Source organism: Heterodontus francisci, chromosome 7 (assembly GCF_036365525.1).
Source record: "Heterodontus francisci isolate sHetFra1 chromosome 7, sHetFra1.hap1, whole genome shotgun sequence".
NCBI classification, from domain to species: Eukaryota; Metazoa; Chordata; class Chondrichthyes; order Heterodontiformes; family Heterodontidae; genus Heterodontus; species Heterodontus francisci.
In genome coordinates this window covers 101,421,686-101,445,381 of record NC_090377.1, presented here as the reverse complement: position 1 = coordinate 101,445,381, position 23,696 = coordinate 101,421,686, and the positions used below count along the sequence as shown (strand labels likewise).

The following is a 23,696-nucleotide window of genomic DNA, read 5'->3' as shown; positions in this document are numbered from 1 at the left end:
TACCCCTCTATCAAGTCACCTCTCATCCTTCTTCGCTCCAATGAGAAAAGCCCCAGCTCCCTCAATCTTTCTTCGTAGGACATGCCCTCCAGTCCAGGCAGCATCCTGGTAAATCTCCTCTGCACCCTCTCTAAAGCTTCCACATCCTTCCTATAATGAGGCGTCCAGAACTGAACACAATATTCCAAGTGTGGTCGAACCAGGGCCTTATAGAGCTGCAGCATAACCTCGCGGCTCTTAAACTCAATCCCCCTGTTAATGAAAGCCAACACACCATACGCCTTCTTAACAACCCTATCAATTTGGGTGGCAACTTTGAGCGATCTATGGACATGGACCCCAAGATCCCTCTGTTCCTCCACACTACCAAGAATCCTGTCTTTAAGCCTGTATTCCGCATTCAAATTCGACCTTCTAAAATGAATCACTTCACACTTTTCCAGGTTGAACTCCATCTGCCACTTCTCAGCCCAGCTCTGCATCCTGTCGATATCCCGTTGCAACCTACAACAGCCTTCCACACTATCCACAACTCCAGCAACCTTCGTGTCATCGGCAAACTTGCTAACCCAGCCTTCCACTTCCTCATCCAAGTCATTTATAAAAATCACAAAGAGCAGAGGTCCCAGAACAGATCCCTGCGGAACACCACTGGTCACTGAGCTCCAGGCTGAATACTTTCCATCTACTACCACGCTCTGTCTTCTATGGGCCAGCTAATTCTGTATCCAGACAGCCAACTTTCCCTGTATCCCATGCCTCCTTACTTTCTGAATGAGCCTACCATGGGGAACCTTATCAAACGCCTTGCTAAAATCCATATACACCACATCCACTGCTCTTCCTTCATCAACGTGTTGTCACATCTTCAAAGAATTCAGTAAGGCTTGTGAGGCATGACCTGCCCCTCACAAAGCTATGCTGACTGTCTCTAATCAAACTATGCTTTTCCAAATAATCATAAATCCTGTCTCTCAGAATCCTCTCCAATAATTTGCCCACTACCGACGTAAGACTGACTGGTCTATAATTCCCAGGGTTATCCCTATTCCCTTTCTTGAACAAGGGAACAACATTTGCCACCCTCCAATCATCCAGCACTACTCCAGTGGACAGTGAAGACGCAAAGATCATCGCCAAAGGCGCGGCAATCTCTTCCCTCACTTCCCGTAATATCCTTGGGTATATCCCGTCTGGCCCCGGGGACTTATCTGTCCTCATATCATTCAAAATTTCCAGCACATCCTCCCTCTTAACCTCAACCTGTTCGAGCATATCAGCCTGTTCCACGCTGTCCTCACAAACGACCAGGTCCCTCTCACTAGAGAATACTGAAGCAAAGTATTCATTTAGGACCTCCCCTACCTCCTCCAACTCCCGGCACAAGTTCCCTCCACTATCCCTGATCGGCCCTACCCTCACTCTGGCCATCCTCTTGTTCCTCACATCAGTGTAGAATGCCTTGGGATTTTCCTTAATCCTACCCGCCAAGACTTTTTCATGTCCCCTTCTAGCTGTCCTAAGTCCATTGTTCAGTTCCTTCCTGGCTACCTTGTAACCCTCTAGAGCCCTGTATGATCCTTGTTTCCTCAACCTTAAGTAAGCTTCCTTCTTCCTCTTGACTAGCTGTTCCACATCTCTTGTCATCCAAGGTTCCTTCACCCTCCCATCCCTTCCTTGCCTCATCGGGACAAACCTATCCAGCAGTCGCAGCAAGTGCTCCCTAAACAACCTCCACATTTCTGTCGTGCATTTCCCTGAGAACATCTGTTCCCAATTTATGCTCCCCAGTTCCTGTAACAAACAAGAAACAAAGTACAGATTAAAATATATTCAGTAATTGACACATTGACAGTATGTAAGTGTCCTAGACAACCAAATAGGAGACTTGAACTTGAATCCTATTACAGGGTGACAGATGAGTTACAGATATTGATATTGGTGTTGATCTGATTAGAGGTAAGATGCTATCAAATTGTACTGCACCTTGGCACTGACTGAAGTATGAGATATCTCTGGAGTCAACTCACAATTTCTTCAGACTGAAGAATATGCACTAGCTGCTGTGAAGAGGAAAAAAAAATGTGCACTTGGGAGAGTACTCAGTGACAATTGTGATTCCAGATTTATGAGCCAAGTATATGTTTTAACATTTAGATAGGAAGTATTGCCTCCATAGCAACAGTGACTACGTTAGAAATAATTAATTGGCAGTGGAAAACTTTGGAATATTCTCAAGGTATGAGAGGTGCTATGCAAATATAAGTTTAATCATTCCTTCTGTTTAGAAGCATTGAAGAAACAGAAAGACTTTCATTTAAATAGCACCTTTCATGACCTCGGGACATCCCAATGCGCATTCGAGCAATGCAGTACTTGTGAAGTGAAATCGCTGTTGTAATAGAGGAAATTGACAGCTAATTTGAATACAATAAGTTCCCATTCCGGTTAATGGGATAATTGGATTGTCATGCAGGCCCCCAACTGCCAAGAATGAGGCATATTAATTTTGCCACATGGACATTAAATTTCAAATTGTTGCTGGGAAGAGAAGGCCTGATACAAGGGGTTGCCAAGCCTCCTGGCTGGAAAGGCATTTTTGCATACTAGCAGACAGTGTTGGAACAAAGGAGCTATCCCCTGCCCCAATACACAGAACAGGCGTAGTCAGACCATTTTAGACACATGACTATCTGGCTGTTGCAGAGTTTGAACTGGGAGTTTTAAATTGGAGAAACAGTGTTTGAAGACAGAAAGCTCTTGGTTCCTGGACTGAAAAGACCTCCTCCCCTCCTGTCTGCTCCCATCTCTTTCTCACAGAACTCCAAGACCCATTGGAGACACATGAACCCCAAGAGAGAAAAGTCTCCTACAGTGAACAAGGTTTAAGAAGAATACTGGGCCCCAACGAAAAGCAAGATCAACCTACAAAAGGACTCTACAGTGAGCTTGAAGATCCGTAACAAACTCTTCTGATAGTGCCTCAAATCTTTCCACTTTATTTTTCTTCACTTTTCTGTCTCTGTTTGCATGTATGTATCGCGTATGCATGATAGCGTGGTCATGTTGTGTATTCGTAGGCGTCAGCCAAATTGGAGTTTAAGTTTTAATAAATTTCACCTTCTTTAAACCTACGAAAGCCTGTTTGTGCTCATTGCTTTGTAATTGGAAAGTGGTGAACAAGGATTCACCAAGGGGGAGCTCAAAATACAGTGTGTTTAAAATTAAACCCTGTTACTGTAAGACCAGGTGAAGGCTGAGAGGGACCCCTAGACACCTTTCTCACCTGGTCATAACAGAATAATCTGGTTAATGTTGATTGAAGGATAAATGTTGGACAAGAAACTGGGGAGAACTCCCCTGCTCTTCAGATAATGCCATGGGATCTTTTACATCCACCTGAGAGGGCAGATGGGGCCTCGGTTTTATATCTCGTCCGAAAGACACACCTCAGATAGTGCAGCACTTCCTCTGTATGGAGCGTCAACCTAGATTTTGTGCTAAAGTGTTTGGAGTAGGGCTTAAACTTATGACATTCTGACTCCAAGGCAAACGTGCAACCACTGGACCACAGCTGAATTAGATGGTTATGAATGGAAGTAGTAATGACAAATACTTATGATCCTTGTTGACATAAACTGATCCATAAGAGCCTTAGTCCTCTACTAATTGAAAGGTATTAATTTAAATATGTAATGGTGCTAAGGATTATATGCTCCTGAGTAGGCCTGGTGGAACAGCACAATTATATATTTAGCCATGAATTGTTTAAACTCAGACCCTCCCCACAATGGGATAGTCTTAACTGTGACTGTATGATGAGGCAGGTTCTTTAAAGTTGGGAAAATCAAAGAGTAAGCCAACCTGCACCATTTCTATAGATGGCACATAGTTAAAGAGGCGCAGAGGGTTGAGGTCTCTGTACTCTTAGGGAGTGGGGAAAAAAGTAATTGGTCAAAAAATCTTGGACACAACAAAAGTGAATCAAGATTGTAAATGTAATGTTATGAAAGTGCTTCCATTTTTGTGTGTGTGTGGGGGAGGAGGGGGGTGCTCATCTGGGATAACCCAAAGCTGACCACGTGCAATTGTAAGTGGAGTAAAAATAATTGAAAAAAGGAAAAGGAAAAAACAGATTTCTTGTGCATTAGAGTAAAGTTTACATTACCGGAATGGCTTTGTCGGTTGCTGCGACCTTTCTATAGAAGGAGGACTTATCCCTGAGTGATTTGAGAAACTTAACCAAGGTTAGGCAAATAGCATTGACAGTAAAATTGCGGTTAGAGTTAAAACCAGGAGCTAAGAAAGCAGATATAATTAAAGTAATAGCACAGCATTTGTAATTGGGAGAAGAAGGCATTTCTGATGGTAATTCAATTGAATTAGCTAGGATTCAGTTGCAGATGAAGCAGCTTAAGCTTCAACAGGAAAAAAGAAATGAAAAAGCTTGAGCTTGAACAGGAAAGAGAATTGACAATGAAGAAACTTGAACTTGGAAGAGAGAATAGGGCAAAAGAAAGAGAAGGAAGGAAATTTGAATTAAAAATGTACAGCCTATGGCAAGTGGGGAGTCATGGGTGCACCATGTGTCCTAGACAAACACATCTGCAGGAATTTTCATCGGCTGCAGAAGCTTGAGCTCCGGGTTTCGGATCTCGAGCAGTGGCTGGAGTCACTGTTGTGCATCCGCGAGGCGGAGGACTACGTGGATAGCACGTTTAGGGAGGTGGGCACACCGCAGGTTAGGAGCATGCAGGCAGATAGGGAATGGGTGACCGCCAGGCAGTCTAAGAGAACCGGGCAGGTAGTGCAGGAGTCCCCTGATATGATCTCACTCGTTAATCAGTTTTCCATTTTGGATACTGGTGAGGGTGATGGTTCCACAGAGGAGTGCAGTCAGAGCTAAGTTTGTGGCACCACAGGTGGCTCAGCTGCACAAGAGGGGAGGAAGAAGAGTGTAAGAGCAGTAGTGATAAGGGGACAGACATACATTTCTGCGGCAGTAAACGTGACTCCAGGATGGTATGTTGCCTCCCTGGTGCTAGGGCCAAGGATGTCATGGGGCGGCTGCAGGACATTCTTCTAGAGGAGGGTGAACAGCCAGAGGTCATGGTCCACATTGGTACCAATGACTTAGGTAAGAAGGAGGATGAGGTCCTGAAAGCAGATTTTAGGGAGCTAAGCAGGAGATTAAACAGCAGCACCTCAAAAATAGTAATATCAGGATTACTCCCAGTCCCACGTGCAAGTGAGCATAGGAATAGGAGAATTGAGCGATTAAACACGTGGCTGGAGAACTGGTGTAGGAGGGAGGGCATCAGATTTCTGAGACAGTGCGACCAGTTCTGAGTCAGGTGGGACCTGTACAAGATGGATGGGTTACATCTTAACAGGACTAGGATGAATATCCTCGCAGGGAGATTTGCTAGTGCTGTTGGGGAGGATTTAAGCTAAATTGTTGGGGATGGGAATCTGAGAGGGAACTCAGATTGGTGGGAAGCAAAACTGGTAACTTGTCAGGGGTGTGAGAACCAGGGGTAAGTATCAGAGGAATACCAAGGAGCACAGAATACTGGGGCAGCTGGATAGCACGAGAGTAGGGAATAGTAAGTTATTAGGTGGGGTCAAAGTAAGGGAGAAAGGAATAAAGTCTAAATCAAGGTTAATGTGCATGTATGTGAATGCACGGAGTATGGTTAATAAGATTGGTGAGGTACAGGTGCAGATTGCCATGTGGAAATATGATGTGGCTATAACAGGGACCTGGCTCAAAGAAGGGTTGTTAAATATTCCTGGATACAAGGTGTTGAGGAAAGATAGGAAACGGAAAAATGGGGCAGCGGTGGTGGTTTTGGTTAAGGAGAGCATTGCAGTGCTGGAGAAAAAGGATGTCCCAGAGGGGTTGAAGACAGAATCAATTTGATTGAAGCTAAGGAACAAAAAGGTGTGGTTTCGTTGTTCAATGTTCTCTATAGGCCACCAGCTAGTGGGAAGGACGTGGAAGAACAAATTTGCAAGGAAATTACAGAGAGGTGCACAAAATATAGGGTAGTTATAATGGGAGACTTTAATTATCCAAAGATAGACTGGGATAATAGTAATGTAACGGGCAGTGAGAGACAAGAGTTCCTAGTGGGTGTTCAGGAAAATTTTCTACAACAGTATGTTGCTAGTCCAACGAGAAAGGAGGCACTGCTGGAGCTGGCTCTTTGAAATGAGGTGGGCTAAGTGGATCAAGTGTCAGTAGGAGAACATTTAGGGGATAGTGATCATTGTATCATAAGATTTAGGCTGACTATGGAAAAGGACAAAGAGCAATCCAGGGTAAGAATAATTAACTGGGGGAAGGCCAACTTCAATGGGTTAAGAACTGAGCTGGGCTAATAAATTGGAGTCAAAAGCTGGCAGGAAAACAGGTAGATGAACAATGGGCGACCGTCAAAGAAGATAGTTCGGGGACAGTCAAGGTATGTTTCCTCAAAGGGGAAAGATAGGGCAAACAAATCCAGAGTTCCCTGGATGACAAAAGAGGTAGAGATTAAGATAAAGAAGAAAAAGTGTGCTTATGACAGAGGCCAGTTAGAAAATACTATTGGGAACCAGGCTGAATATAGAAGGCCCAGAGGGGAAGTGAAAAAGTGAATAAGAGAAGCAAAGAGAGAGCATGAAAAGAGACTGGCAGCTAGCATTAAAGAAAGCCCCAAAGTTTTCTATAGGCATATAAGTAGTAAAAGGGTGGTAAAAGGAGGATTGGGGCCGATTAGGGACCAGAAAGGGGATTTACACATGGAGACAGAGGGCATAGTTGAGGTATTAAATGAATATTTTGCATCTGTCTTTACCAAGGAAGAAGATGCAACCCAGGTACTGTTGAAAGAGGAGGTAAGTCAGACACTGGAGGGGTTTAAAATTGATAAAGCAGAAATATTAGATAGGCTGTCTGTATTTAAACTGGATAAGGCACCAGGACCAGATGAGATGAATCCGAGGAAAGTGAGGGTGGAAATCACAGAGGCACTGGCCAGAATTTTTCAGTCTTCCTTAGACTCAGTAGTGGTGCCAGAGGACTGGAGAATTGCAAATGTTACACCATTGTTCAAAAAAGGGTTTAAAGATAAGCCCAGCAACAACAGGCCAGTCAGTTTAAGTTCGGTGGTGGGAAAACGTCTAGAAAAAATAATTTGGGACAAAATTAGTAGTCACATTGACAAATGCGAGTTAATTAAGGAAAGCCAGCATGGATTTCTTAAGGGAAAATCATGTTTAACTAACTTGCTGGAGTTTTTTGAAGAGGTAACAGGGTGTGTTGATGGGAGCAGTGCTGTTGATGTGGTGTACATGTACTTTCAAAAGGTGTTTGATACAGTGCCACGCAAAAGACTTATGAGCAAACTTGCAGCTCGTGGAATAAAAGGATTGGTAGCAACATGGATACGAAATTGGCTGAGTGACAGGAAACAAAAAGTAGCGGTTAATGGATGTTTTTCGGGCTGGTGGAAGGTTTGTAGTGGAGTTCCCCAGGGATCAGTGTTGGGACCCTTGCTTTTCCTGATACATAAAAATGACCTAGACCTTGGTGTACAAGCTTGCAGATAAGAAATTTGTAAGCATTCTGAACTGTGAGGAGGATAGTGTAGAACTTCAATAGGACATAGTCAAGTTGGTGAAATGGGCAGACAGGTGGCAGATGAAATTCAATGCAGAGAACTTTGAAGTGATTCATTTTGGTAGAAAGAACATGGGAAGACAATATAGAATAAAGGGTACAATTCTAAAGGGGGTGTAGGAGCAGAGGGACCTGGGGGTATATGCATAAGTCATTGAAGGTGGCAGGACAGGTTGAGAGAGCGGTTAATAAAGCATATAGTATCCTGGGCTTTATTAATAGTTGTCATAGCGTACAAGAGCAAGGAGGTTATGTTGAACTTGTATAAGATGCTCGTTCGGCCTCAGCTGGAGCATTGCGTCCAGTTCTGGGCACGGCACTTCAGGAAAGACGTTAGGGCATTGGAGTAAGTACAGAAATGATTTACAAGAATGGTTCCAGGGATGAGGAATTTCAGTTTTTAAGATAGATTGGAGAAGTTAGAACTTTTTTACTTGAAGAAGAGAAAGGTGAGAGATCATTTGATAGAGGTATTCAAAATCTTGAGAGGTCTGGACAGAGTAGATAGGGAGAAACTGTTCCCACTCATGAAAGGACCTAGGACAAGAGGGCACAGATTTAAAGTATTTGGTAAGAGAAGTAAAAGTGACATGAGGAAAACCTTTTTCATGCAGCGGGTGGTTGAGGTCTGGAATGCATTGCCTGAGATTGTGGTGCAGGCAGGTTCAATTGAAGCATTCAAAAGGGAATTAGACAGTTATGAACATAGAACATAGAACATAGAAAAATACAGCACAGAACAGGCCCTTCGGCCCACGATGTTGTGCCGATCCTTTGTCCTCTGTCAAGGACAATTTAATCTATACCCCATCATTCTCCTTTATCCATATACCTATCTAAAAGCCGTTTGTAAGTCCCTAAAGTTTCTGACTCAACAACTTCCCCAGGCAAGGCATTCCATGCCCCGACCACTCTCTGGGTAAAGAACCTTCCCCTGACATCCCCCTTATATCTCCCACCCTTCACCTTAAATTTATGACCCCTTGTAACGCTTTGCTCCACCCGGGGAAAAAGTTTCTGACTGTCTACCCTATCTATTCCCCTGATCATCTTATAAACCTCTATCATGTCACCCCTCATCCTTCTCCGTTCTAATGAGAAGAGGCCTAGAATGTTCAGCCTTTCCTCGTAAGACTTATTCTCCATTCCAGGCAACATCCTGGTAAATCTCCTCTGCACCCTCTCCAAGGCTTCCACATCCTTCCTAAAATGAGGCGACCAGAACTGCACACAGTACTCCAAATGAGGCCTTACCAAGGTCCTGTACAGCTGCATCATCACCTCACGGCTCTTAAATTCAATCCCTCTGCTAATGAACGCTAACACCCCATATGCCTTCTTCACAGCCCTATCCACTTGAGTTGCAACTTTCAACGATCTATGCACATAGACCCCAAGGTCTCTCTGCTCCTCCACATGCCCAAGAACCCTACCGTTAACCCAGTATTTTGCATTCGTGTTTGTCCTTCCAAAATGGACGACCTCACACTTTTCAGGGTTAAACTCCATCTGCCACTTTTCAGCCCAGCACTGCAACCTATCCAAGTCCCTTTGCAGACGACAATAGCCCTCCTCGGTATCCACAACTCCACCAACCTTTGTATCATCTGCAAATTTACTGACCCACCCTTCGACTTCCTCATCCAAGTCGTTAATAAAAATCACAAACAGGAGAGGACCCAGAACTGATCCCTGTGGCACGCCACTGGTAACTGGGCTCCAGGCTGAGTATTTACCATCTAAGACCACTCTCTGCCTTCTATCAGTTAGCCAATTCTTAATCCAACTGGCCACATTCCCCACTATCCCATGCCTCCTGACTTTCTCCATAAGTCTACCATGGGGGACCTTATCAAATGCCTTACTAAAATCCATGTACACCACATCCACTGGTTTACCCTCATCCACTTGCTTGGTCACCTGCTCAAAGAATTCAATCAGGCTTGTGAGGCAAGACCTACCCCTCACAAAACCGTGCTGACTGTCCCGAATCAAGCAGTGTCTTTCCAGATGCTCAGAAATCCTATCCCTCAGCACCTTTTCCATCAACTTGCCTACCACCGAAGTAAGACTAACTGGCCTGTAATTCCCAGGGTTGTTCCTATTCCCTTTCTTGAACAGGGGCACAACATTTGCCACCCTCCAATCACCTGGTACCACCCCCGTCAACAGAGAAGATGAAAAGATCATTGCCAGCGGCTCTGCAATTTCATCCCTTGCTTCCCATAACATCCTTGGATATACCCCGTCAGGCCCGGGAGACCTGTCTATCTTCAAGTTATTCAAAAACCCCAACACATCTTCCCTCCTAACGAGCACTTCCTCGAGCTTACCAGTCTGTTTCACACCGTCCTCTTCAGTAATACACCCCTTCTCATTCGTAAATACCGAAGAGAAGTACTCATTCAAAACCTCACTTATCTCTTCCGGCTCAACACACAGTCTCCCGCTATTGTCCTTGACCGGACCTACGGTCCCCCTAGTCATCCTCATATTTCTGACATACGCGTAAAAGGCCTTGGGGTTTTCTTTTATCCTACCCGCCAAGCATTTTTCATGCCCTCTCTTAGCTCTCCTAATCCCTTTCTTCAGATCCTTCCTGGCCATCTTGTATCCCTCCAGAGCTATGCCTGTGCCCTTTTTCCTCAACCTTATATACGCATCCTTCTTCTTCCTAACAAGACTCTCAACCTCTCTTGTCAACCACGGTTCCCTCACATGACCATCCCTTCCCTGTCTGACAGTTATATGAAAAGGAAGACTGTGCAGGTTTATGGGGAGAAGGCAGGGGAATGGAACTGAGGGAATTGCTCTTTCGGAGAGCCAGTGTGGACATGATAGGCCGAATGGCCTCCTGCACTATAACGATTCTGTGAAAAAAGCTGGAACTAAGACAAAGGGCTGGCCTTGACGCCAGTGAAACTTCTGGTGAGGAAAGATCTGACTGCAGCCCAGGACCCAGTGGAGAGAAATTTAAATTTGTATAAGCCCTCCTGAAGTTTGAGGAAAGGGACGTAGAGACATTTTTCAATTCTTTTGAAAAGATAGCCAGATAAATGAAGTGGCCGAAGGAAAGCTGGACACTGCTTATGCAAAGCAGGTTGATGGGCAGAGCTCATGAAGTTTATGCTATGCTTTCTGTGGAATCTTCTGCAGATTGAGATGACAAAAAAGGCTATTGTCGCTGCTTATGAGTTCGTCCCTGAAGCTTACTGACAGAAATTTTAGAACCTCCGGAGACAGCCCGGGTGGACTTATATAGAATTTGCAAGAGTAAAGCAAATTAATTTTGATGGTTGGATGCGGGCACTAAAAATAGAGGCCACGTATGAGAGCTGTTGGGAAATAATTCTCCTGGCAGAATTTAAAAATTTACTCCCTCCTTTAGTAAGAACCCACGTAGAGAACCAGAAGGTTTCAACAGCCAGACAGGCAACTGAGATTGCTGATGATTGTGAACTGGTTTGCAAACCAAAACCCTTTGTCCGTCAATCCTACAAACCCGCGAAGGATAGAAGGTGGGTGGGTGAAAGGAAGGCAAGTAGCCGGGGACAAGAAGGGACAGCTGGGAACACCCCGGGGTCTCCTCAGGCCAGAAAGGAACATGCTGAGGCTGGAAGTGAGGTCTGTAAACCCAAGTGTTACCATTGCCACAAGGTGGGACATCTTCATGCAGTTGCGGAGTAAACTGGGTCTGACTGGGGTACACAAGGCCAATGCAGAGAAAGGGGCCCTGGCTGAGGGTACGACAGATCAGGATGTAGCTCTGACTGCAGCAGTAAGGCCAAGTACAAAAACGGCTGTCGGAGCAGGGGTCGTGAATAAGATATATGAGAGTTATAGGGAATTCTTGACAAATGGAAAAGTAATTCCTTATCCCTCAAGTGAGGCAGGTAAAGTTATACTTAGGGCTACAGGAGCCACCCAAGCTCTTTTCCACCAGAGAACGCAATGAATGCCAAGGTTTTAGTGAATGGTATCGGCAGGGCGTATATACCCGTACCATTGTATCGGCTGCACCTGGAGTGCGACCTAATGTCTAGACTGGTAACTGTAGGAGTTGTCCATAGTTTGCCTGTAGATGGAGTTGACCAACTCCTGGGGAATGATTTGGCTGGAGCAAAGGTAGTAGCTTCTCCTTGTCATGAAAAGAATGATCCAGAGTTAAGTCAAGTGGCACAATCGGCTCTAACGGAAGCTGAGGCAAAGGAAGTTCCGGAAGGCTACGATATTAAAAATGGGATTCTGATGAGAGGAAGTGGAGACCTCCTTACAGACCTGCGGATGAAGAATGGACGGTTGTTCACCAGATAGTAGTACCACCCAAGTATTGGGAAACATTTAGGATAGCCCATGAAATTCATTTGGCAGGACATGTGGGTCTTCCGGATCCCCACATCACATACAGGTTGACATTTTTATTGGCCAGGTCTTTCCAAGGACGTGGTGCAGTTTTGTAAAACGTGCCAGATTTTGGGAAAACCATAAGCTGCCATAAAACCGCCACCTCTCATTCCCATACCAGTTTTTGGGAAAACAAAACTGTGGTAGACTGTGTAGGACCTTTACCGAAAACAAAAGCGGGACACTAATACATACTCACTATCATGGAAATGGCTACTTGGTCCCCAGAGGCCATTCCCTTGAGAACAATTTCTGCTAAGGTAGTGGTAGAAAAGTTAACCCAGTTCTTCACTAGATATGGATTATAATTAAGATGCAGTCGGATTAAGGTTCCAATTTTATGTCTAAAGTTTTTCAGGAGGTTATGGGTAATTCGGGTATAACACAGTTAAGTCCTCAGCATACCAACCACAGAAACAAGGGACTTTAGAACAGTACCATCAGACCCTCAAAACGATGATCAGGGCATATTGTCATGAATATCCCCAAGATTGGGATAAAGGGCTAGAATTTCTTTTGTGTGACACTAGGGATTCACCTAATGAATCTACCGGTTTTAGTCTTTTTGAATTAGTTTCTGGACATGAGGTAAGAGGTCCTCTAAAACTAATTATGAAAGGTTTTTAGAAAAGAGTGGCGAATCTTCTGTGTTAGGTTATGTATGTGTGTTCCAGGAACAGCTCACGAGAGCCTGCAAAGTATCTCAGGAGCACCTGAAAGCTTCCCAAACAACCATGAAGAAATAGGCAGCCATGCATGCTAAGACCCGAACATTTCAACCAGGGGATGAAGTGTTAGTATTACTGCCTTGGGTGAACCGCTGAAAGCAAGATTCAGTGATCCGTATAAAGTGGTGAAAAAAATTGGTAAATTAAATAATTGACACCCCCAGATCGCCAGAAAAAGAATTGGCTGTGTCATATCAATATGTTGAAACAATATCATCGCCCGGAGGAGGAAAAGCAAGCACAGGTATGTCAGGTAGAAATGACAGGGAAGGATGAAAGGGATAGTGAGGATGAGGCAGAAGGAGGCCTAGACAATTCTCAAATTGAACCTCCTATTATCCGGTTCGCTAATACTGAATTGTTAGGGAGATTAGACACTATGCTTTCATACTTAGATGTCGAACAATGAGAACAGCTAACAAGGCTACTCACAGCATTTAAAGGAGTCTGTAAGGACAAACCAGGATTTACAATCTTAGCCATACATAATATGGATGTAGGGGAATCTTCTCCTATAAAGCGGCATCCTTATCCAGTCCAGAGTAACAGGCCCAGGTGAAAGCAGAAATCCAATACATGTTGGAAAACCATCTAATAGAACTCAGTCAGAGCTGCTGGAGTTCCCTAGTGTTGTTAGTGCCTAAACCTGACGGTTCAACTAGATTCTGCATAGACTATAGAAAGGTTAATGCAGTAACAAAGGCAGACACGTACCCAATTTCTCACTTGAAAGACTGTGCCAGTTTTCTTACAAAAATAGATTTGTTAAAGGGATACTGGCTGGTTCCTTTAATACCCTGAGTTAAAGAAATATCGGCCTTTGTCACACCAGTCTTATCCAATGCCAACTGATGCCATTCAGGCTAAAATATCTCCTAACCATTTTTCAGAGACTAATGAACCAAGTGGTAGCCAGTGTTCCTAACTGTCTAGTTTACCTTCACGATGTGCTTGTGTACGGTGACACTTGGAAGGACCACTTGGTACGGTGACACTTGGAACAACTAGAAGCTCTGTTCAGAAAATTACAGTCAACTGATTTACTAATAAACCTTTCCAGAAGTGAATTTGCAAAAGCGAGGGTAACCTACCTCGGGCATATAGTAGGGCAAGGACAAGAGTTGCCAAGAACAGCAAAAGTGCCAGCATTGATGGAGTTCCCTACCCCTAAAACTAAGCAAGAAATCATGAGGTTTTTGGGGAGGGTGTGGTTTCTGCCACAAGTTTGTACCAAATTTAGTGCTATAGCTGCTCCACTGATGGATTTGCTTCAAAAAAAGAAAACCAACGTAGTGTGGTCAGGGGAGTGCCAAGCATCTTTTGAGAGGCTGAAAGCCATTATGATTAATGAACCAGTGTTGGCTGCCCCAAATTTCACTCAGCCCTTCAAGGTAGCAATTGATGTGAGTGACCTGGGGGTCGATGCAATCCTGTTACAAGGTGATGAATCAAGCATAGAAAGACCAGTGGGATACTTTTCCACAAAGCTAATCGAAACCAAAGGAGATACTCAGTGGAAAAAGAAACCCTAGGCTTATTACTAGCTCTTAAGTATTTTGAAGTCTATGTCTGCCACGACTGCAGAGAGACACTGGTATATACAGATCATAATCCTTGTGGAAAAATTCAAAAACCAGAATGCCAGACTATTCCAGTGGAGTTTACTAATTGTAACTTTATCACTTAGAGTATCCACATTGCAGGGCAACAAAATGTAATTGCGGATGCTTTGTCTAGGATTTAAATCTGCTTTGAGTTATTTGAGTGCAAAGATGGTACAAAGCAGAATTGTATTAGCTACAGGTAAATGAGTGAGTGTGTAAATATGTTTTAATTTTTTTCATCTTGTGTTTTTCCATACTTTGGAATGAAATGCATTTAAAGATGGCATTTCATTCCTCCAAGGGTGGAAGTGTTATGAAAGTGCTTCCATTTTTTGTTAAATATTTTTTGAGGGCTCATTTAAATTGTAGAAATGGATTCATTTTGGAAGGCTTAAGATTTCATAGAAGGTGGACTTTGTTTTCTGTTGCACATTCACTGAAAGGATACTGAGAGATCTTGTTTGAAAACAAACCTTTACTGGATATGATATGCCTTAAGCTCAATAAACAACAGAAACCTTGGTGACTAGAGAAGATGTTTACAGAGAAGTGACATGTCAAGATTTGAGGGTCAGGAATTGGTTTTGCTTCTGAGATATTATTTTGGTTCTGTTGCGATGTTGAAAAGCAGTTGGTTTTGTGGCCTGCTGAAAAGAAGCCCCCAGCTCATCTTTCCTGCACCTCTCTAAGAGTCCCTGAGAAATCCAGAGTGTCTGCTCCTCTTTCTCCACCTCGTTGGAAAAACTCTGCGAATCCAGAGTGTGATAACTGAAACCATTGATGCCACATTTCCCCTGGAAAGCCTACCAGACTAATTCTCGACATCTCCAGAATAAACTGCTCCAGAAAAGATCCCAGTAACCTGACTCTAGACACCAGGATCAAAAGGGACAACTGACATCCTTCCATATCTTTTTTTTTTCTTCAAGGATTAGCAAGTATTTGGCCAAAGTATTCCTTTTGCTGTAAAAGACCTCTGCCGAGAGAATTTTTTTTTTCCAGCGTGTGTATGGAGTATTTGAAAAGGGAACTTTCATATTTCAATCTGCTTTGCTTCGTTACGGGATAAGTCTTGTTTTATAATCTGATAATTTTGTTGTTTATTAAAGAAACCTGGTTGGTGTATTTTTATTCTGGGATAAAGAGTAGAGTATATGATTGACCGTATTGGTAACTGGGTAAACATTTAAAATATATGTTGTGACCTGTGGCGAAGTGGAATCGGAAAAGAGAGTGCACTCCTCCCACCTCGGTCGTAACATGAACTTAAATTAAAAAATCACTTTTTCTGTTGTAGACTCCTCCTGGCCTTGGACCGCAAGTGTGTGCATTTACCCAAATTGCTATTTCGTTCAATTATAAATGGCTTGCTCTGTTTACAGACACTGGTAACATTTGGATGGGTTCTTCTTCATTGAAGGTGAGCTGAACAGTCTAAGCATGATTGTAATGACATTTTTAGCTGCTGTGAGATGATCAAATGAACTAATTTGTTGATGTACTAGTTTCAGCATCATTTTACAGAGAACATAAAAAAATAGGAGCAGGAGTAAGGCCATTCAGCCCTTCAAACCCACTCCACCATTCAATGAGATCATAGCTAATCTTCTACTGAAACACTATTTTCCTGCCCTATCCCCAAAACCCTTGGTGTTTTTAGTATGTAGAAATCTGTCACTTTCCATCTTGAATATACTTGACGACTGAGCCTCCACAGCCCTCTGGGGCAGAGAATTCCAAAGATTCACCACCCTCTGAGTGAACAAATTCCTCCTCATCTCCGTCCTAAATGGCCTACCCCTTATTCTGAGACTGTGTCCCCTGGTTCTGGACTCCCCAGCCGGGGGAAACATCCTTCCTGCATCAACCCTGTCAAGTCCTGTAAGAATTTATATGTTTGAATGAGATTACCTCTCATTCTTCTAAACTCCAGATAGTTATAGCCCAATCTATTAAATCTTTCCTCATAGGACAATCCCTCCATCCCAGGAATTAGTTTGGTGAACCTTCATTGCACTCCCTCTATGGCAAGTATATATTTCTTTTGGCAAGACCAAAACTGCACACTATACTCCAGGTATGGTCTCACCAAGGTTCTATATAATTGCAGTAAGACATCTTTACTCCTATACTCAAATCCTCTTGTAATAAAGGCCAACGTTCCATTTGTCGTCTTAATTGCTTGCTGTACCTGCATGTTAGCTTTCAGTGACTCATGAACAAGGGCACCCAAGTCCCTTTGAAATTCAATACCTCCCAGCCTCTCAGCATTTAAGAAATGCCCTGTATTTCTGTTTTTCCTCCCACAGTGGATATCCTCACATTTCTCCACATTGCATACCATCTGCCAAATTGTTGCTCACTCGCTTAGCCTCTCCAAATCCCCTTGAAGCATCTTTGCCTCACAACTCATGCTTCCAACCAGTCTTGTGTCATCTGCAAACTTGGAAATATTACATTTAATCCCCACATCCAAATCATTGATATAGATTGTGACTAGCTGGGGCCTAAGCACTGATCCTTGCGGTACCCCACTAGTCACGGCCTGCCAATCTAAACATGACCCATTTATTCCAATTCTGTCTTCTGTCCGTTAACCAGTTCTCAAGCCATGTATATTCTCCCCCTCCACCACTCCCATGTGCTCTAATTTTGTTTACCAACCTCTCGTGCAGGACCTTATCAAAAGCTTTCTGAAAATGAAAATATACCACATTCACCGGTTCATCCTTGTCTATTCTGCTGGTTACATCCTCAAAAAACTCCCAACAGGTTTGTTAAGCATGATTTCCCTTTCATAAATCCATGTTGACTCTGCCCAATCCTACCGTTATTTTCTAAGTGTCCTGTTATCACATCCTTTATTATAGATTCTCACATTTTTCCTATGACTAATATTAGGCTAACAGGTCCGTAGTTCCCTGTTTTCTCTCTCCCTCCTCTCTTAAATATTAGGGTTACATTTGCCACCTTCCAATCTGCAGGAAACATTCCAGAGTCTATAGAATTTTGAAAGATGACCACCAATGCATCGACTATTTCTACCGCCAGCACTTTCTACACTCTGGGATGTAGATCATCAGGTCCAAAGGATTTATTTACTTTAGGTCCCATTAATTTCTCTAGTACCTTTTTTTTTTACTAATATTAAAATCTTGTAATTCCTCATTTACACTAGTCTGTTATTTCTGGGAGATTCTTCGTATTTTCCTCCGTGAAGACAGACACAAAGTATTTATTTAGTTTCTCTGCCATTTCTTTATTCCCCACGATAAATTCTCCCGACTCCACTTGTAATGGATCCTCATTTGGCTAGAGAGTAGTCAAAAACAACAGTTTGCATTTATATAGCCTTTAATACAGTAAAAACATCTCAATGCACTTTGCAGGAGCATTGTCAAACAATATTGGACACCGAGCCACATAAGAGATTAGGACAGGTGACCAAACATTTGGTCAAAGAGAGATTTAGAGAGAGAATCCCAGAGTTTAGGGCCTAGGCAGCAGAAGGCAAAGCTGCCAGTGGTGGAGCAAATAAGATTGGAGATGTACATGGGATCAGAATTGGAGGAGTGCAGAGATGTCTGAGGGTTGTAGAGCTGAGGTAGAGAGGGGCAAGTGCATGTAGGAATTTGAAAACAAGAATGTGTATTTTTTAATATGAGGTGTTGCCGAACTAGGAGCCAATGTAGGTCAGTGAGCACAGGGCTGATGGGTGAATGGGACTTAATGCAAGTTAGGATACAGCAGCAGAGTTTTGGATGAGCTCAGGTTTTTGTAGGGTGGAAGATGGGAGGCTGGCCTAGAGATTACTGTTCCCTCTAAATTTGACTATTCCAAAGGCATGGATGAGGGTTTCAGCAGTAGGAGAGCTGAGGCAGTTGCAGAGTCGGGCGATCTTACGGAGGTGGAAGTAGGCAGTCTTTGAGATGGAAGAGCTGTTGATTGGAGGCTCATTTCAGGGTCAAATACAGCACCAAGGTTGCAAACAATCTGGTTCAGCCTCAGACAGTTGCCAAGGAATGGAATGGAGTTGGTGGCTAGGGAACAGGGTTTATGGTGGACACCAAAGACAATGGCTTTGGTTTTCCCAATATTTAGTTGGAGCAAATTTCTGCTCATCTTGTACTGGATGTCAGATAATCAGTGTAACAAATCAGAGGCTGTGGCAAGGTCAAGAGAGGTGGTGATGAGATGGAGTGAGTGTCGTCATATGTGTGAAACCTGCCAGTGTGTCTTCGGATGACATTGCCAAGAGGCATCATGTGGATGAAAAATAGGAGGGGACCAAGGATAGATCCTTTGGGACTCCAAATGTAATAGTCTGGGAGCAGAAAGAGAAGCCATTGCAGATGATTCTCTGGCTATGAAAAGCTAGGTAAGAAGCAGGTGAGGGCAGTCCCACCCAGCTGAACAATTGCGGAGGGGGGTTGGAGGCAGATGGCGATATCAAAGACTGCAAGTCGCGCAGGATGAAGAGAAATAGTTTGCCACAGTCACATAGGTAATTTTTGACTTGATAAGGACAGTTTCAGTACTGTGACGGGTAGAAACCTGATTGGAGGGATTCAGGCATGGAGTTAAAGGAAAGATGAGTACGGAATTGGAAGTGAACAACATTTTCAAGGACTGTGGAGAGGAAAGGAGTTTGCAGATGGGCCAGTAGTTTGCACAAACAGACGTCAAATAAGTTGAAGGTGAAGCAGGGACAGAGGGACCTGTGGGTTCAGCATAGCTGTTTGAAGGTGGCAGGACATATTAAGAGAGTACCTAGCAAAGCGTATGGGATCTTGGGCTTCACAAATAGAAGTATTGAGTACAAAAGCAGGGAAATTATGAAGGACCTTTATAAAGCTCTGGTTTGCCACAACTAGAGTATTACATTCACTTCTGGTTACCACACTTTAAGAAGGATGTGTGGGTTCTTGAAAGGGTGCAGAAGAGATTTGCTAGAATGTTTCCACTGATGAGGGATTTTAGCTACAAGGTTAATTTGGAGAAGGGGTTGTTTAATTGGAGCAAAGGAGGTTATGAAAGGTTTGGATAAGGGAGACAAAGCAAAGCTGCTCCCATTAGCTGATGGTACAAGGATTACAGACAGCAGGCATGGACTTGATGGGCCTTCTGTGTTGTAATGACTCTATGACTCTAGCAATTACAGCTCCTAAAATTCTAATTACACTGTGTTCACTATCAAATTAGCTTGTCATGACGATTATATAATCTGATATGGCACAGTTAAATATATATAACTATTTCTGGCATGGAAAACTGTTTCATGGGGTGCACTTATGAACTATGAAAGAGCAGGGTATGCGCTGGACCCTGTGGGATTTGGGGGATACAGTACTTCTGTGAGGGGTAATGATAAGTGGAGTAAACTGGAAAAAGATCACACAAAGGTCATAACCCTTTGAAAAGAAAAGAGTAGAGTTGAGGTTGCTAAATAATGTTTTCTGTGGCTGCTTTATTGATCTAGTTGTACAAAACAAAGAGATAAATATTGAGGATTTATTTGCCATATTAATAAGTAAATACTTAAAACTTGTGCTGCTTTATTTCTAGGACAAATTGTACGTGGTTGACACAAACCTCCAAACACCACCTAAGCAGTTTATCTGGTAAGTAGTACATTGGCACACACTGTTAGACATGGCTCATTGAGAGAGTAGTGACCAACAGAGAACTTCTAAATTTACTAATAGCCGAATTAGTAACTTTTTTATTCTCTGTCTGCCATCCTCTGAATTAGAGCTAGTAGGGAGTGTGTAAGAGCAGCCGGGAGGAACTGCTACATCCCTTCCAGCAGAGAAGTGGCACATCTGCTCAACACCCTCCGCTGAATGGCACACGTGTACTGAGGCGCTCTCCTTATGAAGAATTGAGTGGAAATTTACCTTTTACCAGTCTGTGATAGTGTGTTGGAGGATGTTAGATGCTCCACATCTCCTGAGTCTTCCCAAGTTCTTGCAATGTATCATCCCACCTCCTTAAAAATAGAATCTCAGCTTAATGTCTCGTTCCAAAAGACAGTAGCTCTGACAATTTGAAACTCTTCCTGTACTGCAGGGATTGTCAGCCTAGGTTATGAGCAAGGTGCAGGCCTTGAATAGGGAATTTCCTATCACTGATGCAAGGGGGAAAGTCAATCTGTTCTGCTGTTGTGCAACTCTTGGAAGCTGGTTTATGAGTATAAATGGAAGATACCTTAGAATTATATGCTTAGCCACATGTCTGAGTTGGGAAATGGAATCTTGAACTACTGGGGTGAGAAGTGATGCAGAGACTCTATTTTAACAATAGTAATGTTCTAAATTGCTTAAGAGGAGATGATTTATATATGTTTTATTGAAATAATTTACTTGGAGGAGTAAGAATAAGCACAGATCCCACGTTTGAACTTTGTTAACCTGTTTTTAAGGAAATTCCTCATTAGCCTATTGGATGGCTTTCAGAAATTAGCTTGCTAGTCAAATAATATTGCTAAACCCTCCGTCTATCTAGCTGATTTTGAGCCTGATACTCAGTGTGCATTAAAATCCTTTTTGAAGACCTTTTTTGTTCATTTCTGACATTATTATAATTTACAGATTAAATTTAGGAGCATACAGAGTTATAGGACTGGAAAAGTCTCCTTTTGGCTGCACCAAAGTTCAAAAAATATTGTATACTTTTTCAATTGCAAATTGACTGTTTAAATCCTGGATCCTAAATGTTCTAACTTATTTGTATGCTGACCTATTAATATATTTGCTCTGGTAGTGTTTGGCAGTGAATCTGTGTCAGCAAAATTACTTGCACTGTAAAATTTACAGTAAACCAACAATTAATAAATTCTAAAACCTCTTATTTAACAATGTTGGCTTTGGTAACTTTTCTCTTTGCATTTTCAGGTGTAGCAGACCCAAAAGCACCAATCCTACTGTAGTTGGTATTTGGGATAAACTACTTTTGATAGCAGGAATTTCAAAGGAGACCATTAAGTATCCTTATGCTGTTGCTACCATTGATCCCTGTAGTCATTGAATGCTGCCTCTTGCTTTCAAAACATAGGGGCATACAGGACTAAAAAGGCCATGTTAGTCCATCAGGTCAGTGTTAGGGTCCAAAAAATATACAGCAAATAGTCACACACTCTCTCTTGAAGTTACTAACACAACCTGCCAGAAGTTGCATGTATTTTCAAAACTGGAGTTTTAGTAGTTCTTTGCTGAGAGAGTGAAACTTTTTAGGATTGGAGTGAAGGAGGGATGGGGAAAGAGAGAAAAAAGATAAAGTTGGCAAGGACGTCTTCTACTGTGGAGCAACATTAATTCAGGTAATGGAGAAATCCATACTGAAACTCGGCTACCATTCCCCATGCTAAAAATGTAAGTAGTATACTGCAGTGCTAAGAGAGCGAGAAAATCAGCAAAAATATACGTAGCTCCTGTTGCAGAACACTTACAGTAGTTTTCTTTTACCTCAACCGCTGGAGAAGGAGACAAATACAATAATGTTGTAACCAAGAAAAAGTTCTGAGTTATCCTAAGTATCCATCATTGAGTATATTTAAGGTTGAGATAGACAGATATGTGGTTTCTCAGGGAATCGAGGGATATGGAGAGCGGGTGGTAAAGATGATTTGAGGCAGATGATGAGCCATGATTGTACTGAAGGTTGGAGCAGGGTTGAGGGGCTGCTATTTCTTATGTTTTTTTCATTAATAAATAAGAAATCTGCATTGGATTTACCTTGCTGTCAAGTAAAGTGTAGTTGTCTTACTGAGTCATAGTCATAGTGTTATACAGCACAGAAACAGGCCCTTCGGCCCATCGTGTCTGTGCCAGCCATCAAGCACCTAACTATTCTAGTCCCATTTTCCAGCATTTGGCCCGTAACCTTGTATGCTATGGTGTTTCAAGTGCTCATCTAAATACTTCTTAAATGTTGTGAGGGTTCCTGCCTCTACCACCACTTTCAGGCAGTGTATTCTAGATTCCAACCACCCTCTGAGTGAAAAGGGTTTTCCTCAAATCCACTCTAAACCTCCTGCTCCTTACCTTAAATCTATGCCCCCTGGTTACTGACCCCTCTGCTAAGGGAAAAAGTTTCTTCCTATCTAACCTACCAATGCCCCTCATAATTTTGTATACCTCAATCATGTCCACCCTCATCCTTCACTGTTCTAAGGAAAACAACCCTAGCCTTTTCAGTTTGTCTTCATAGCTGAAATGCTCCAGCCCATGCAACATCCTGGTGAATCTCCTCTGCACCCTCTCCAGTGCAATCACATCCTTCCTATAGTGTGGTGCCCAGAACTGTACACAGTACTTCAGCTGTGGCCTAACTAGCATTTTATACAGCTCCTTCATAACCTCCCTGCTGTTATATTCTATGGCTCGGCTAATAAAGGCAAGTATCCCATATGCCTTCCTAATTCTTATCTAATGCCTTATCTACCATTGCTGCTGCCATCAGTGATCTCTGGACAAGTACACCAAGGTCCCTCTAACCTTCTGTACTTCCGAGGGTCCTACCATCCATTGTATATTCTCTTGCCTTGTTAGTCCTCCCAAAATGCATCACCTCACACTTCTCAGGATTAAATTCCATTTGCCACAGCTCCGCCCATCTTACCAGCCCTTCTATATCGTCCTGTAATCTAAGGCTTTCCTCCTCACTATTTACGACACCACCAATTTTCGTGTCATCTGTGAACTTACTTATCATACCTCCTATATTCATGTCTAAATAATTAATGTACACTAGAAACAGCAAGGGTCCCAGCACCGATCCCTGTGGTACACCACTGGTCACAGGCTTCCACTCGCAAAAACATCCCTCAACCATTACCCCTATTTCCTGCCACCAAGCCAATTTTGGATCCAATTTGCCAAATTGCCCTGGATCCCATGGGCTCTTACCTTCGATCCCATGGGCTCTTACCTTCTGAAAAGTAGGTAATTGCATGATGTTGGTTAGTTATGCCGTTGTGTTCACTATATTATTGTGAACATTTAAATCCTTAACCGAAGTTCAGATTTTATCAAGATGAAGATGTTCACTTAGTGCCTGAGATTGATGGTGTTCGAATCATTAGTTGTTCTAGTCATGAATTTCTACATGAGGTCCCACGTAAGTACTGTGGTTATTCAATAAGGAACGTGGTACTAAATATTTGTAGTTTAATCTTATGAGCGTACTATGTGTAAGCTTGGAGCTTTCCACTAAAGAGAGAATGCTGGAAATAAGCAGCATCTGGAAAGAGTTAACAGGTTAGTGTTTTGAGTGATATAGGTTCTACGTTTGATA

The 23,696-nt window shown here is 42.9% G+C and overlaps 1 protein-coding gene across 2 annotated transcripts in view; it reads left to right on the top strand.

The window, feature by feature from the left end:
* Window positions 1–23,696, top strand: part of vps16 (VPS16 core subunit of CORVET and HOPS complexes) — a 79,781-nt gene that overhangs the window by 9,434 nt on the left and 46,651 nt on the right. For both annotated transcript variants that reach the window (XM_068035745.1, XM_068035744.1), the window contains exons 7-10: window positions 15,700–15,822; window positions 19,968–20,023; window positions 21,296–21,385; window positions 23,425–23,519. In XM_068035745.1, the coding sequence (XP_067891846.1) occupies window positions 15,700–15,822; window positions 19,968–20,023; window positions 21,296–21,385; window positions 23,425–23,519 (364 nt within the window). The remainder of the gene's footprint in view (window positions 1–15,699; window positions 15,823–19,967; window positions 20,024–21,295; window positions 21,386–23,424; window positions 23,520–23,696) is intronic.